This window comes from Hippichthys cyanospilos, chromosome 7 (genome assembly GCF_059441005.1).
Source record: "Hippichthys cyanospilos isolate Australia breed blue-spotted pipefish chromosome 7, RoL_Hcya_1.0, whole genome shotgun sequence".
NCBI lineage: Eukaryota > Metazoa > Chordata > Actinopteri > Syngnathiformes > Syngnathidae > Hippichthys > Hippichthys cyanospilos.
In genome coordinates this window covers 15,461,323-15,478,712 of record NC_142375.1, presented here as the reverse complement: position 1 = coordinate 15,478,712, position 17,390 = coordinate 15,461,323, and the positions used below count along the sequence as shown (strand labels likewise).

The following is a 17,390-nucleotide window of genomic DNA, read 5'->3' as shown; positions in this document are numbered from 1 at the left end:
TGTTGATCATTTCTTTTTTTATTAGGCACAAACAAAGATTGCATGATACAGAAAGGCAATGTAACAGGTGACAGTTTAGTGCATCTTCCTGAGGACGATAAGCAGCACCCGCGACGGTTTGTCACACAGGCTTTTAATTACAGTCGATTAGTTTTTCTTCAGTCTAATGGTCTCTCTGGAAGGACCCAACCTTAGTTTTGCCACCTCAGAAGACAATTTATCACCTTCTCCTTATCCTGATTACAAAATGTGAACCACCCACCATATTATGCCCACGTGATTCAGGTCCTCATCATTGAAGTGCTTCTAGCCTTAGCTCAAATCTCTCCTCTATCCACAGCATTTGGCTTTCTTTCCATAGCTATCCACCACGTCCGGTGAGACGCTCTCATCTTCGTTTATGTCTACTGTGATAGCCTTGCCGACCAGTTCGAAGATGTCCTCGGCCGCTACGCCCATGGGCTCGGCCACCTTCACTGTCAACATGTCTAGACTGAGGACGGTTCCTTTGGTGATCTTCACCTTGGCCACAACTGACTTCCCCAGCTGGAAAAAATAAAAGTAAAAACGCACCCGTTTTTAGACGCATCTAATTTTTAGACTGAGTACATGGGCGTCGCTCCACCAAGACAGGGCCCATAGAAAAAACAAGTTTGTGACAAAAAAAAAATCACTTTATCTTGATGTAGTGGTTAGCGAGTAATCTTTCTCGTTTCATGTCATTTTGATCGTACGGTGTGTAAAAACAGTAATAATCAAAAAATAGAAGACATTTTTAATGGCAATATGTGCTAACGATTGACTGCAAAATTTGTTTGTGCACAGCGTGTATATAAGCCGCAGTAATTGCAATTAGGGCTATTGTCACTGTCTATTTGAGCGGTGTCCAAACTCGGCCCTTGAGAGCCGCTAACTGCATGTTTTTTACGTTTCCTTCTGCTATCTAGCCTGATTAAATTGCTCATCTCATCGGCAAGCTGAGCAAAAGCCTGATAACGCTCCAGATGGTTTGAGTCAGGTATTTCAGAGGATGGAAATATAAAAAACATGCAGAAGAGCGGCCCTCGAGGACTAGGTTTGGACAGCTAGCTAATGTATTAATAATTAATTATCCTATCATTTATTCCATTGAATAAACCCCCCACCCACCCCCATACACAAACACACATGTTCTTTTTTAAGATAATTCACCAATGTTGATCCTTACTCTGTGTTTTTTCTAATCTACTAAGGTTGAGCGTTAGCAATCATGATTAGCATTAGGACGCTAGTACTTACCAATTAGCATCTAAAAACACAACCACTACCATTTCCTTCACACATAATTGTTATATGTACATTACATATGTAATAATGTAATAAAAGTCACTTGAACACAATGCGTGAACAATATTCCATGAGTTCACTTGAAAGCCGAGCTGCCTGTTAGCTTCTATGTGGTCACTAACTTCTTGTTCTTCTTTTTGTTGTGCAGGCAGGGCATGTTTCATGTGGGACTGCCACCTACAGGTTAAAACTTGAACGCCTAAAACCAAGTCACTTTAGATGAGGGGTGTCAAACTTTTTTTTTTTTTTATCGCGGGCCACATTGTCATTTCTGTCAGAGGGCCGAAATAACTGTAAAGTCAAATACATTTTCGAGTTTGCCACACACTTTGCTAGTTTTGAAATCAGAGGTCAGTAAAAATTGTTCAAAAGAGAGATTAGGAACACAAAATTGTTGTTTTATTTCTCCAAAACGTTTAAAGGTCAACAACAACTTGCAAGTTTGGTCTTTTAGCCAGAAACTTAAAATCAAATCAGCATTTTGCAGGCCACATAAAATGATGTGGCAGGCCTGATGTGGTCTCCTGGCCTTGAGTTTGACACCTGTGCTCTAGGTAGTCTGTGTTGACGGGATACATTTTTGGATAAAAGAGCCCTAAAGCTTTTTAGGAAGTTCTATCCTTCTTTCTGGGAAGCCCCATGTGCTAATATTGTCTTCAATGAAAGCCCGCTAAATGCTAAATCAGGAAGTGTTTTTAAGCACAAAAATACGTAACATTGGCCATTTGGCCACTAGGTGGTGCACCAAGACACACAACGGAGCTGTTTGTGTCTTTTTACACGTTTTTATTTTAATTCCATTTGTATGCATGTTTCTATTTTACTTCTTTTCATTCCCAAAGTACTGCTGTGGTATGCCTTTTGATATAATTGAACATTATTTTTGTCACTTGTCAGAAATTTGTGATTTTCGTCCCCAAAGTACTGCTGTGGTATGCCTTTTCCCATTTGATATAATTGAACATTATTTTTGTCACTTGTCACAAATTAGTGATTTGCACTGTTTTTTGGGTGAGTCTTTCTCCTTTGCCGCCATTCCAACTATTTTTAAAGTCAACTTACTCAATTTGATTGATATTTTTCCCATTCCTAATAATAATAATGTACTTTGTTTTTTAACGTCATAATAAAAAATAAAAACATGTCTCGCCGATAGAAGATTTCGCACCTTGTCACGACACGGCTTCTCACAAGGTAGCATCTTCTTGAGACCACTTCCCAGTGCCCTCTCCACCAATCGGACGGATCGGACCAGCTCAGCCAACTCGGCAGGCTCCAGAGATGCCGCGTGGTCACTTCCCTTCCAAGTCTTGTCCAATGTGATGTGACGCTCAAGGACCTTTGCCCCCAAAGCAACGGCCGCCACCGAAATATTTATTCCAGACTCGTGGCCGGAATAACCGATTGGGATATCGGGAAATTCCTTTTGGTATTCCTGTTGATACAAAATGGTTTTAAAACAAGGCATGTCAATTCCATATCATTTGACTGAGTTGCAGTCAGTTCTGTTCTATTTACTGTGATCACTCTGAGGTTGACATCTTCAGGCTCAAGTGGGTAGGCACTTGTACACTGCAATATGGCAAAATTTTCATTGTGCTCCTTCACTGTCTTGTACACACGACGCATTGTCTCTATGGACTGCATCCCACTGGACACCACCATGGGACGCCCTGACCAATGGACAAAAAGTGGAAAAAAATGGTGGTAATTCATAGGAAAGCAGTGGATGTCCTGCCATTATGCGTTCTTTTGTCACAGATTCTGTGCAGTGCATTTGTCAAAATTACCTATAAAGACATCAAATAAAAATGTCAGAACAACTATATATAGTGAAACAACAATCTAATCATCTCAGCTATTTTTTTTCTCTAATTAGCTGTGTGTGTGTATGTGTGTATCATGTCTAATTTTGTATTATGCATTTACGAGTTGTTGTTGTTGCATTTTGTTGACTGTCACAAAATGACACTGGCAACGAGGAATGAATACACAATTTGTTGTAAATAACCACTTAACAAAGTATAATTGGACAATTTCTTGAGCCACACCTCGTGATATCTCACGGCAGACTAATGTGTTGTGGCGCAGGGAAGAAGAATTTTCCTTGAATTGAAATAGATCCCTCACCATTCCCTTCAGGAAAAAAAAAGAAACTAACTTCTGTCCATTGTTCACACCTGGGTATTTAAAAGTTAACTTCTGAACATATTTGATTGTTGCTAACCAACAGAGCAGCACCTACTAAAGCCCATAAACAGTCTATCAGATGAAATGTGTAGTAAACCATTTACACCGATGATATGATAAATTATAGGCTTTGACATAATGCCAGTGTTGTGCATGTTTACATTCAGGCAGTTATACAGCCCACTCCAAAACTCAATTAACTTAACACTGAACATTTCATGGTACTATTGGTCCTGATTCCAAAAGACGTGTATTATGCATTTGAGGTCATACATTTTCATTGTCGCAAGTTGACGAAATGTTGTAAATAATTACTGAATTAATGTTCAGATTCCCCCACCTTTCTTGGCTGTCTTCTCCAGGTAAGGGAAATTGTTGGTGTCTCCTGAGCCGACTTTAAAGAAAGGGACATTTAGCTCATGGAGGAATTCTACTGCCATCTAAAAGTTGCAAACAGTTAAGATGGCATAAATGCATTAACAACGCGTTCAAAGCATTGAACCTGCACATCAGTGACGTACCTCATCCATCCCTGAGGCAGTGAAGAAGATCCCCACTTCCTCTGCATACTTCTGCAGCTCCCTGTACTGCTCATGGTTGAACTCCAGGTGTCGTTTGTGTTCACCATAGGTTTCACCCCACGAGTGTTCAGCCTTGTATGGGCGCGCTAATGCACGTTTGTTAAACTTGTACTCCAGCTCACTTTTCTGGAACTTTGCGCAATCCGCACCACAGTCCTGTGAAAGTGCATTCAAAAAAAGCTTGAATAAAACATAGATTTTGTCATGACACGAATTAAGCAAATCAAGCAATAACATCCGAGTACTACCACAAACATGAACTAAAAATACAGGAAAGGAAGCAGCTTCGAATAGGGTCTGCACATCAAGCCAAATAAAACGTCACAAATAACCAGTCAGCTGACTTGAACAATTACACCATTTTGAAAATACTTTTTTCTTTTACTTGACGTTCTTGTTGACTTTTAAACTTATTCAGTTTGTCAACAAAAAGCGCATTTTGAAAGGGTCATTTACCTTTGCCATTTTTATCATTTTCTTAGCAAGCTCGATGTCGCCCTGATGATTTTGCCCAATTTCAGCGATTATGAAGCACGGATAGTTGGCTCCGATCATCCTACCCGGGCAAAGTTCGAACTTTAAAGGCATGTTGACGACCGATGAGTATCAAACACTATTGTAAGAAATTGCCGGAGAGAACCGATGAGTTGCCTTTCCAATAAACTCGGGAAGGAACAAGTTGACCCGGAACAGTTGCCGAAACGCACATGCCGGAAGTAACTTTAAAACGATCACGTGTTTTTATTTCTATTGTTTCTTTTTCTTTTTAAATGAACATGGTTGAACAAAAAATATTAGTAATGTATTAAAACCGATCATATAGTAAGACTTTTTATTGCTCATAGAGATTTGTTGGTATTCGTGCGCACGTATCTGTGCGTGGGGAGGACGTGCGCATGCGCGTGTTTTCATATATTGGTACAGGGATTTTGCTGCTTTCTGGAGACCTTTTGTAGCTCAGTAGAGCTTGATACACGAGAAATAGGATACACACTGGAAAGGTTGCAAGGGTACTTTCACACTCGCACAATTGACATTGTTTTTGCAATGTACCATATACATATGCCAAACAGGAGGGCCAGCTGCTGTTGATATCATTCATTATACCATCCCCGTAAGTTATTAAGAGTCTGCTAAAAGGGAATGAGTCATGTTGGTTTAGACAGAAACAAAAAGGAACACAGGTTCTAGACTAGTCTAACAGGTCTTCTCGGCCATTGAGAGCTAGTGTATAAACACACATATAAGGTGAGGTTTGTTTGTTTTAAGAGTATTTGAACAGATGTCCAGTTTTTATGACACGTTGAACAAATTTACGTTCACCTTTAAAAACCATCACACCGGTAACACTGATATTCTGCAATATGCTCATACCTAAATAATTATCAAACCACCATCCATTTTGTGTACAGCACAAACATAATATGAATAGTATGACTGTGTATTGTCACACGATATCAATTTGACCTTTCACAGACATACTGTGCATAAGATGAATGTGCTTCTGTTTCCCCATTTCCTAACTGAAATATCAGTCTCCACTTCCACTTATAATGCAAATAATTTTTATGTGCGTTCTGACAGATAATCTGCAAAATTTCCATTTACGGATGATGTAGTTGGTCGTGTATATGTACAATAGGAGACGACGTTGCGTCCATGTGGGATCTCACATTAATGTGCCAAAGTTAGTTGGGAAAAAAAACTTCAATTAATTGAGCTCTATAATGATTCAAAGGGGATTAAATGGGATTGTCCCGCACTTCTGTCATATATATGAATAAAAAACGATGACATTGTGTGCCTGCGTCTGTCAAGTTCATCAAATTTGCCTTCTAACACCTGCGCCACGCCGCCGCCTTGCTTTTTGAGGCTACATTTTGTCACCAAATTGCCAGATGGGCTGGGGGCATGTCATCCAGAATGACCAGCAAGGGTTATGTGTCAACTAACTTCACAAACTTATAAAACTATACCGGCCAAAAAAGAAAACGCCCATTTTTAGGGGGAGAGCAGTCTTTGGTTTCCAAACTGTCTAGCGTGTCAAAAAAGGGCCCTTCACTTTTGCAAGGTTAAGCGCTACGCATCTGACTTACCCTGAGTACATAACATAATCTAAGTAGAAAAAAAAAGAATCAATAGCAGGTTGTGTTTTTTAAATCTTCATTTAATACATAAACAACTGATGAGCAAAGCAACAAATAATTATATGTTGCAAAATTGTACATTCCATTGATAATTAATGATATTCACTGTTAACTATTGATTTAGTAGGCAATGACTAAACAGTAACGACTGCGTTTGTGCTACTCTGTAGAAGAATTATCCAAAACAATGGTTTACATTTTGGAAAATACCTACAGTCCATCCACTATCTCTGGTGTGATGCTGTCATCTTCAGCTACATCCTGTTTGACAGTCTTGCCAACCAGCTGGAAGAGGTCTTCGGCCGTCACGCCAAAGGGCTCTGCCACCTTCACTGCCAACATGTCCAGACTGAGGACAGTTCCTTTGGGGATCATCACCTTGGCTACCACAGACTTCCCCAGCTGTAAAAAAGAAGGTCATAATTGTTCACTTTTAGAAGCAAAAGAATATTATTTGTTTTAAAAGCTGAGGATTTGGGTTAAAAAAAACAAACAAACCGCAGAGACAAGGAATTTCATGCCTTTGTTGACCTAAGGTTTTTGTTTAGTGTAATTCACCAGGGATATGAAAAGATTTTGTGCGGGGACTTCACAAGATTAGAACACCACTAGAGTTCTTTCCGTGTGTGTTTGCGTGTGTGTGTGTGTGTGTGTGTGTGGGGGGGGGGGGGTATGGCACCTGTTGCCTGCCTTTAGCACAGCGTCTAGCTAGTAAATTAGCCGCAAGCTCAGAAATACAGGAAGCTCGGATGACTCTGAAATCAATTGTGGTGATATTTTGATTTTCCAAAATAATTGTAAAACATTGCCAGATAAGACAAAGTCAATTTGTGAATGCTGCTGCTGCTGCAAAAAAAAAGACACTGCAGCAAAAGGGAGCTTAATTGATTTCATGAAGTCAAAAAATTTAAAGTAATTTTTTTGGTAATCTGGTCAGTGAAAAGAAAACATTTTTGAAATTGCAAATATGTATATTGGTGCATTACTTACATTAAAAATCTTGTTCTCGTGCATTCACGCACATGAGACATCTTTTCTTGGGGGATTTGTGTCTTGTACCATCCCTGTTATTTACTGTATCCAATCATCTAAAATTACAATGTATACGTTGCTTCTTTATCCCAATTGCAAATTGTCACTTTCCTTGCACTCTCAGCTTGATCATATGGGGTTCAGTTGTGAGGAGCATGTTTCTAGACACGTTGTTCACGTAGACTGCCTTTACAATTTCCATTGTGAAATAGCACTACTGTGTATAAGTAATTGCATTTAGAGAAGTTGGGTAACAACATCTTACCTTTCTATGGAATGACTCCTCGCAGGGCAACCTTTTCTTGAGACCACTTCCCAGTGCCATCTCCACCAGTCGGATGGACTTGATCATTTCAGCCAGTTCGGAAGGCTCCAGAGAACCTGCATGGTCACTTCCCCTCCAGGTCTTGTCCAATGTGACGTGGCGCTCTATGACTTTTGCCCCCAGAGCAGCAGCAGCCACTGAAATACAGATTCCTGCCTCGTGGCCAGAATACCCGATTGGGATATCGGGGAATTCTTTCTTGTATTCCTGTTAAGGCAAGTGGTCATAAGTAAAGGTATGCTTCTACCGATTCTTTTTTTTTTTTTTAATATGTATATATTATGAACTATAGTTACTGCGATCACTCTGAGGTTGACATCCTTTGGCTCAAGAGGGTAGGTACTGGTGCACTGTAGAATAGTGAATTTTTCGTTGTGTGCCCTCACTGTCTTGTACGCCCGACGCACTGTCTCCAAGGACTGCATCCCAGTGGACACCACCATGGGACGGCCTGAAACACAAGACCGAAGTTCACCAGTGTCATCTCATCCGGAGGCCATGCTTCGATACTTGGGCCTTCAGGAGGTGGTACCTGACTCAACCCATCTCTTAATACAATCAAGTCATCGTTAAACTAACACTCGATACAATACAAAAAGAGAATTACAATATAACACTCGAAGTTCGAAGTAAATGCTATATTCAATTAATAATATATACAACATGTAAATAACACACATCATACTCACCAGACATGCTGATTGTTAAATGTAAATCTTGCGTGCAGTTGGACCTAGTCATGTTCAGGCAGTATAAAGTCTGTACCGGTGTTTGCGCAACTAAGCCATCTAGTGGTGACATTACGATTTAGACGCGAATTTGCATACGTATTCGTATAATAATTCAAGATTATTAGACAATGATTTTATTTTAATTTGGCACCTGCCCACAAAGCCTAAACTACCAATGCCCTCCCTTAACCGCAATTGAAAAACAATACTTGATCAGCCAGTAAATGTGTTTGGCTTTAAAATAAATAAATAAATAAATAAATAAATAAATAAATAAATACATTCTTATTTATATGGTATTACCAAGACGAAGGTGAGAGAACAAATACCCCGAAATGCAAATGCCATTTGGGCTACAACAACACCTGAATCGTGCCAAGGTCTCCATGTAATACTAGTATGATTAATGAAAAAACAAAAACAAAAAAAAAACACGCTAGTCCAACAAAATACCATGTCAGTCCATGTCATACCGTGATGCATTTCTCACAAGGCAAACATGTTTGTGTATAACAACCTTTATTATTTGTTACATCAATTATTCCAAATCGAATTTTGTGAAATACTTGATGAAAAATATGCTCGTTCCTTTTTGCTGGAACATATATACTGTACACATAGAAAAACCTGTGTCTGTTTGTCTGTGTTGTGTATGTATGTATGTATATAGCCTATATGATATACAGTATATATACACACACACAAACACATTGTCTACCCCATGCCACGGTTGCGTATGTAAACTATACTTATGAAAGAACGTACCCAAGTACAGCAAGTGTTTATATCAACGTTATTCGTAAACACTGGCTGCTTCTCATTTAAACTAACTAATCACCTTTTTTGGCAGCCCTTTCCAGATAAGGGAAGTTGTTGGTATCCCCTGAGGCCACTTTGAAGAAAGGTACGTTAATCTCATGGAGAAACTCTAACGCCATCTAGAATGTGGAAAGTAAAAACGTGATATTTGTTCAAAGTGTAAAATCTGAAAAAAAATAAAACAAAATAATAATAAATCGAGTGACGGTTGATACAGTACCTCGTCCATTGCCGAAGCAGTGAAGAAGATGCCCACCTCTTTGGCATACTTCTGCAACTCCCTGTACTGTTCATGGCTGAACTCCAGGTGGCGTTTGTGTTCACCATAGGTGTCCCCCCATGAGTTTTTGGTTTTGTAAGGACGCTCTAAAGCACGTTTGTTAAACTTGTGCTGCAGCTCACTCTTCTGAAACTTGGCGCAATCAGCTCCACACTCCTATCAAAGTAAGTACATTTGAGATATATTCAATCACTTGGAAGTGTCAGAATGGTTGCATTTTGAAGTTTTACATGAAATTTCAACCTCTTTGAAATGTTTTTTTTTTTTTTTTCCCCCCCAATGATTTGCTTTATGATGTCACAGCAAACGTATACAGAATTTGGAGACAAATAGCATGAGAATTAAAATACATATTTCATAAAACTTAGTATTCACCGTCGAAGTATATGGTTAAATAGCCAATTGACATGATCAAGTAATACATTAACAAGATTTTGAAGAGCCGAAAAGGGAAGGACTCTGCTGCAGTGAATCAAATATGTTAAAAGGCAAACTAGTAACAAAGGTGCGCATGATGTTAAAAGCTGCAGGCAAAAAAAAGAGGCATTTTGTTTCAGAGGAGTTTATTAACAACGATAATAAACTTAAAGAGTTTATGATCAATGATAATTAACTCTGAATGCCTCTGCATTTTCATGCAGTTTTTCTAACAGTTATGTTAGGTGTTGCAATCAATAGTGAAAACATGCACTGAAAAAGAAAAAAAAAACGTTAAAATTTTCAGTCATTACCTTTGCCATTTTGATCATTTTCTTGGCTATCTCAATGTCTCCCTGATGATTTTGTCCAATTTCAGCAATAATAAAACATGCATGATCTCCTCCAATCATCCTACCGGGACACAGCTCAAACTCTAAAGGCATTTTGCTGACAGCCCAAACAAGTTTGAGAAGAATTATAAGCTTTAGGCGTAATGAGGTGTTATGAAGAAATCTTCCAGAGCCGAAGAAGGATGCACATGCGTTGTAATTGCCTATTTAACCACAATGGGCGTAGTCAAAGGTTCACAAGTGGGTGTGGTTACAAAAGTGACTATTACAAAGTGTGCTGACAGGAAATCACTCTCGTGGTCATTTATCATTAAAAAAAAAAAAAAAAAAAAAAAAAAACACCTAGCAATGACAACAAAATTGAGATTTTTGGAGAAACCCGCACAATGCAAAGATCCAATTTTAACTTACGGTTTCAAGTAATGTATACGGTTCGTCCATACAACTGAGTCGGATACATTTTGAAACACAAGAAAAGATAATAAAAATAATACTAGAGGCCTAGGTTTCACAGAGTCCGTATTTTCATTGAATCTTTTAGTATGCGAAGTCCAATTGCATGGGCGGTGTTTTATTGGCAGACTTTGATGAGGAAGGAAAATCAAACTGACAGTTGCTTGTTTTGGCTTTATAGATGAGTTCAGAGACAACGAGTTCCTTTAAAGCACTTTAAAGCTCTTTCTTTCGCTTTCTTTCTTTCTGGTGTCAAACTCAAGGCCCGGGGGCCAAATCCGGCCCGCCACGTCATTTTATGTGGCCCGCGAAAGCAAATCATGTGAGTCTCCATGACCCTTGCTAAACTCTGTTCCAAAACTTTAGTTGTGTAAACTTAGTAACTTTGTTGTGTATAATGAAAAATAAAGTTGAGATTTTTTGTTTTTTTCTGTTACAGTAATGTAAACAATAAATGAACAAACTAGACTGCTTCTGATTTCAAAACAACTAAGCTATCAATTTGCTGTGTACAGTAATAATACTTTGAGACAATTTAAAATCGACTTGGTTCCCTCAACATATCGGCCCAATGAAGGAAGTTCTCGCTACAAAATGGCCCGCGACAAAAGAGTTTGACACCTCTGCTTTAAAGGGGGATGTTGAAGAGTAAGCACATGAGTTTTTTTCCCCAATCACTAACATCGAGGATGGATCATTGGTAAGACGAAGGCAGTTGAGAAATGTTGTTGATTTTAAAGCCAAATAAGTCCCTTAACTTTTGAAACTGTCATAATAGTTAAACAGGGCTCATGCTATTTGCAAAGAACACGTGTGACTGACCTGCTGACCTCAGGCTCCTTAATGGCAACCATGACTAATCTAGAGGAGAAAATTTACTGTGACATAAAGATGGACAAACAGATAAAACAGTTCTTCTCAATCATATTTTGCCAATTCCCCCGCACTCGACACGCTGAATAGAGGATTATTATCTATAAAAATTGTATGAGTACATTTTGGGATTGACTTTAAAATCTTATCGTTTGCTTTTAAGTGCCTAAATGAACTTGCCCTCATCTACCTCTCTGACCTGCTGGAATGCTATATTCCCTCAAGGTCCCTTCCATTAAACTTCTTCTCGAAGCGAGGATGAAGCTTAAGGGAGAACGGGTGTTGCAGGAGCAGCCACAAAGCTGTGCTACAAGTTGCTTCTGTCTGTTTGGCAAGCACCCACTCGGCAGGTTTTTAAATTATGCCTTATGGCACATTTTTACTCTTTGGCCTTTCAAACAGGAGTAACTGCCCCCTTGCCATTTTATGCTATGCATTTACTTGTATGTCTTAATACATTTTTAATGATGCCTTTTAGTTATTGTTGACCCATACAGCAGATTAAGTGTTAACTTCATTGTATTTTATATGTTCCTATATCATACATCAACCCTTGTGCGCATGATTTGATTTACCTACCGGTGTCACCTTTTTGACCACCATGGCGAAAGGAGTTTTGAAGCGTGTCACAAAGTCATTTATGAATATTTTTTTTTCTTTCAATCACTCGAGTTAGTCAGTGTCATCATATCTATCCATATATATGTAGGTTTTGACTTATTTATTCATTCCCCCTCCCCACAGTCATTATAAGGGCAAAAAAGCCGACTGAAAATAAATGAAAGGGGCCCGTATAAAAAAAAAGAAAAAACTGTTTAAATATTATGAGTATTATTAGTAGTATTTTAATATTATAAGTCATCAACTCACAACAAAAACAAATTCCATGCATAGCATTTTTTTGGGCAGTGGCATTTATACTAAACATATTAGCCCTCGAACATTTTTCGACCACAACGGTTGATGGCTTTTGAGGTGTGATAAGCTATGTCATTTATGCATAGTTTTATTCAACTTCTCGAAGCGTTCAGTGGCAGAACATCTATCCATTATAATGTAGTTTTTTTGTAGTTTTTTTAAAATTTATTTACCCCCCCCCCCCCCCCCCCCCCCCCCTCACCCCCACCACCGCAGTCATTATAGACAGGCAACTTTGAAAAAAATTAAAGGGGCAGTATCAAAAAGTAAAAGAAATTGGTTGAATATTTTATGGCACGTATTATAGCTTTGAATATGTCATCAACTCATAACAAAAACAAATTCTATGCATACATATTTTTGGGGGCAGTGGCAGTTATACTGAAAAAAATCCCCCCGAACATTTTTCGACCACAATGGTCAATGGCTATTAAGGTGTGACAAACTATGTACTGTAGTTTATGAATATTTTTTTTCTTTCAACCTCTCAAAACGTCCAGTGGCATTCGATCAATCCATACATATATAGTTTTTTTTTTTTACATTTTCTCTATCCCCCCTCCAGTACAATATACATGCAAAAAAGTGACTTAGAAAAGAAATCAAAGGAGATATCTATACAAAGATGGGACAAAGACAAAGTTAACCGTTGCGGTTCAGCACGCTGCCAGGTCTAACTTTAAAATCAAAGTGTCCAAAACATTTGGTAAGATACTGTTTATTTTTAAGTTGCCCTCACCATATCAGCAGCGTGTTTTACAGTCATGCAGGACAGGAACACTTGTTGCTGCAATTGGCTTGGCATATTTTACCTGACATGTGCTTGACAAGCCTGGATTTGGGGCATGAAAAAAATTGGCAAACAAATCACTTGAGGACTCCTTTCAGACCCGGTTGAGTGAACAAAACTGTTGTGCTTGTGAGCGCCAAGCATATCACAGTCCAAAGAAACAGAATAATCTTCCGCATATGTGAAAATTAGAGCAATGGTAAACCATAGAACCAGTGTTGTGGGGCTTATTGGCGAGTTGCAACTTCACTGGAGATGAGGAAACTAGTTTGACGGGTCTCGTAATAACCGGTAGCTTCAGGCTAGCAAACTGTTCGGCGTATGAGCAAAGTGGCGTGCTTCGGGTAGACAACTATTTCTGGGTACTGGTAATGATCTGAAAAAACTGGTAGGGCTGCTATTCAGTACATTTTAGTGGCTTACAAGGGTCTCTGACTACTCCAAAATTCTATAAAATCTTAAACTATGTATATAACTAAATATATACTTTATATGAGGACCTTCAGGGCCTTCTCTGCTGGCCTAACATAACCTTACATTATTATAAGTATAATAAACCGTCATATTAATATTAACTATAATAAAAGTCACTTTCATTTTAAATTCATTTTTACTAAATATATATATATATATATATATATATTTTAAATATAGAATTATTCTCCCTATACTGTTATTTTCGTGTCATATTATATCCATTTGGTTATGCTCTTTCCAGTGTTGTAGTTTTAGGTTAGAGGTTTTAGCCAATTAGAATTCAGTTAACTTGTGTCGCCAGGCTGTATAAAATCTGCCTGCATATAGACTCACACTCACAAACACGCCTGAGGGTAATTTGGAATGTCTTAATACACCTACTATGCCTGTTTTGGGTATTGTGGGAGGAAACTGATGTGTTCGGAGAAAAGTCACGCAGGCATGGGGAGAACATGCAAACTGTACACAGCAAGGCCGGAGCGAGCTGGAATTGAACCCGGTACCGCTGAGCTGTGAGGCAGATGTGCTAAACACTCTTGAATGAATTAAAAATTTAAAAAATATATTTTTTTTTAAATTATGACATTGTTTAAATGAACATTCTGCAATATGTTAGCAATAATTTACAAACTATTATTTTACAAACTATCCAATATCCATTTATATATTTGGCTGTTGTGTAACAGGGCAATTATTTCAAAAGGTTTTTATTTATTCAATTTGAAATTTTGGGGATTCCATTGTACATACATTAGCTGTATTTGGTTTGTGAATGGATGGTTGTTTTTTGTTGCGTTTTTACTTCCCAATTCTTACATTTTTGTTAACATTTTGAACACGCTACACAATTACAAAATAACAAAACGAATACTAAAACAAAAACATGTTTGATAAAACTGATAAAAACTTAACAAAGCTTTCTTAGTTAGAATAAAAAAACAACTCAAAATGAACTTAAAAAATAATTATAATGAAATTTAAAAACATATAACAACCTTTATCCAGATATGTATTAAACGTGATTCACACAAAATATAAATCGATATAAATTGCGTTGACGTCACTTAAAACTTTCTTATAGTTTACTTTATTTGAAAGTTTGGTGTTTACAGCTGTACCATATTGACTCCAACCATAATCAAATAATTTCACTTGAAAATGCACCATTATTGACTGATTCTGTACTCTTCTGTACTCCCAATTTCGAGCTACCTAGCAAATCTTTTATTTGAGAGATTTACTCCCAGAAGTTTCAGAAATACACAATGTAACACACTGAGCATATTTTTGTAGCATTAACAGCATTATTTTTTTTAAGTCTTGAAAGAATTTAAAACTATACAAACAGAGAGCAAGAGCAATATAACAGATGACACAAAATGTTTCATAGAAAGTGCAGAAAATATTATTATATATTATATTATTAAATAGTATTAAAAAACAAAAACAAAAAAAACCCAGAGTATTCTAACTGTAATGACACAAAAACTGCACTCCGGTGCGATGGCAAAACCTGAACCACGCCATGCTTTATCTTAGCTTTATCTGTGGAAGCATGCAGTCCTGTTAAGGAACAAAAAGGTAAACCATTTCTTGTGCTATCGCTATTACTTTTATGCTCGGATGATGATTAACAGGTGAGAAGTATCTGGTGCATCAAGGAAATAAAACAGTGGCATCTACCTAAAAGATAGTTGGATTAGAATGAAAACAGAAAGAATCAAAACAGAAAGCAGCAAAATGTCACTAGACAGGTTACATTTTGGTTACATCTTTCTGATCAAATTGTGCTCATGTCTCTTCTCCAAAACTCAATGTTTGAAAAACCAACGCACTAATGATCATTTGAACTCAAAAATGAAACACCAAAACTTGCTGGGTCATAATAATAATACATTTTATGTGAAAATAAAGAGAAACTCATTGAATAATTACGCATACAGTACAGGTAATTATAGAAAAATAAAGGTGTCAGGTGAGATAATGGCCAGAAGTAACATTTACTTCAAAGCCTAAGCAGACAAAACCCTTATCCATGCACCACAGAAACTCTCACGCATCAAATTAACCCTCTCCCACGCAATCCGCACACAAACAAAATCTTGACATACGTAACTCAAAAAAAAATACTGTTTTCCATCTGACGTTAAAAATATATGATTTGCATTGTCCAATTGACTTATATTTGTATTCAATAACTACAATGAATCCACTTGCCTTAAAAACTTTTCATATCTCAATAATATTTTGCAAAGCCCTCCCAAGGAAAGAGAAAAGCTTTCACACACCCCCACTTCCTGTTCCCACTATAAATAAGATTATCCATCCATCCATCCATCCATCCATCCATCATCTAAGACTTTATTGAGTCAAACTGTACATTTTTTTATGTTAACAAAAAAAGCAATATAGATTAACTTTCAACAACTATGATTGACCTTTTTGCAATGTTTATCCTGGTTACAGAACTAAAACAAAAACAGTCTAAAACAAAAACAAAAAAAACAAGTGTATTAAAGTGCCTGAAATAAAAATGATTGTGTAGGCGCATCGCGACCTATGTAATAGCATTACTAGACTAATGATATCATATAAAAAATATGATATGAGAGTGTGTATGTGGTGTGGATTTTGCAAAATCTCCAAAAATGAAAAGTGAGACAGAGTGAGTTATTGCAATTTGAACATTAGTCCCTAGTTTTGAGGAAAACACATGTAAAATTTTAGCACATCCATCTTCCAACTGTGCGCATTGTCTAATAATCCCTTTTTTATCATGCATTTTCAATAACCTGATTTAAAATGAGGAGCGTGTTCAGGTTTGGACTTTTGTCACCTTTCACAATGGACGTCGCGTCAAAATATTAAAAATTAAAAACTACCACACTGTGCTGTAGAGAATATACGCGCTGTAAAGAAAGACAGGCATTCTAGTAGTGTAGGTAAAAAAAAAAAAAAAAAAAACTTGGAAAAGCACAGCCCGTTGAAATAAAAAAATAAAACTACACAATTCTCTGAAAGTAATAACAACAGGAGAATGTGCCACGGTATTAAAGATAGCATAAATCTTTGGAAGAAAGATGGGCACAAACTGAGACACCAGAATAGGCTTTCAAATTTAAAAAAGAACTTTTCAGAGCATGAAAAGATGCTCACTGGAATCAAAACGTTTTTTTAAGTTCATGCTTATTATCCTGACGCCTCTGGCCGGATTACTCCGTGCTTGTTGAGGCAAGTGGAATTCATGCCGTTCGTGTATTCAAATATAACTAGATCTCAACCCTCGTGTCTTAATCTTATCGTCAAGCAGCAGCGCTGGAATTTCTGAAAAATTTTAGCACGTGTATGCTGCATTGACCGAGAGTAGTGCATTTCCCCGATCAAGAAAGACTAGTTGAGTACCAAATGTGAAAATCTCACTGATTGAGATTGAGGCTCCCATTTTTTTAGTTTCATGACTTCTTTGTCTTGTCGCCTATTTATTTTATATTGTAAGAATAACAGCCTAAAATCTCACTCTTAATGAATCAATTGGTTTTAGAAATGCCTCACATGAAAGCTAAAGCCCTCCCATAGTATGTTTAATATATTGGAATAAAAGTACTGTATTTACCGGGAGGACGCGCTGGAGGGACTATGTCTCTCGGCTGGCCTGGCAATGCTTTGGGATCCTCCTGG

At 37.6% G+C, this 17,390-nt stretch overlaps 2 protein-coding genes across 2 annotated transcripts; both read right to left on the bottom strand.

Annotated features, from left to right (window-relative positions):
• On the bottom strand, nt 1-4,808 carry LOC148421234 (N-acetylneuraminate-9-phosphate synthase-like). The gene is made up of 6 exons (XM_088420455.1): nt 4,554-4,808; nt 4,038-4,253; nt 3,857-3,956; nt 2,845-2,999; nt 2,495-2,761; nt 1-546 (listed from the first exon to the last, which is right to left on the bottom strand). The coding sequence occupies exons 1-6, from the start codon at nt 4,683-4,685 to the stop codon at nt 331-333; spliced, it is 1,086 nt and encodes a 361-aa protein (XP_088276581.1). The 5' UTR covers nt 4,686-4,808; the 3' UTR covers nt 1-330.
• Nucleotides 4,809-6,243: 1,435 nt separating this feature from the next.
• Nucleotides 6,244-10,406, bottom strand: LOC148421233 (N-acetylneuraminate-9-phosphate synthase-like). Its single transcript, XM_088420418.1, has 6 exons — nt 10,163-10,406; nt 9,372-9,587; nt 9,171-9,270; nt 7,898-8,052; nt 7,542-7,808; nt 6,244-6,646 (listed from the first exon to the last, which is right to left on the bottom strand). The coding sequence occupies exons 1-6, from the start codon at nt 10,292-10,294 to the stop codon at nt 6,455-6,457; spliced, it is 1,062 nt and encodes a 353-aa protein (XP_088276544.1). The 5' UTR covers nt 10,295-10,406; the 3' UTR covers nt 6,244-6,454.
• Between the last annotated feature and the right edge of the window lie 6,984 nt (nt 10,407-17,390).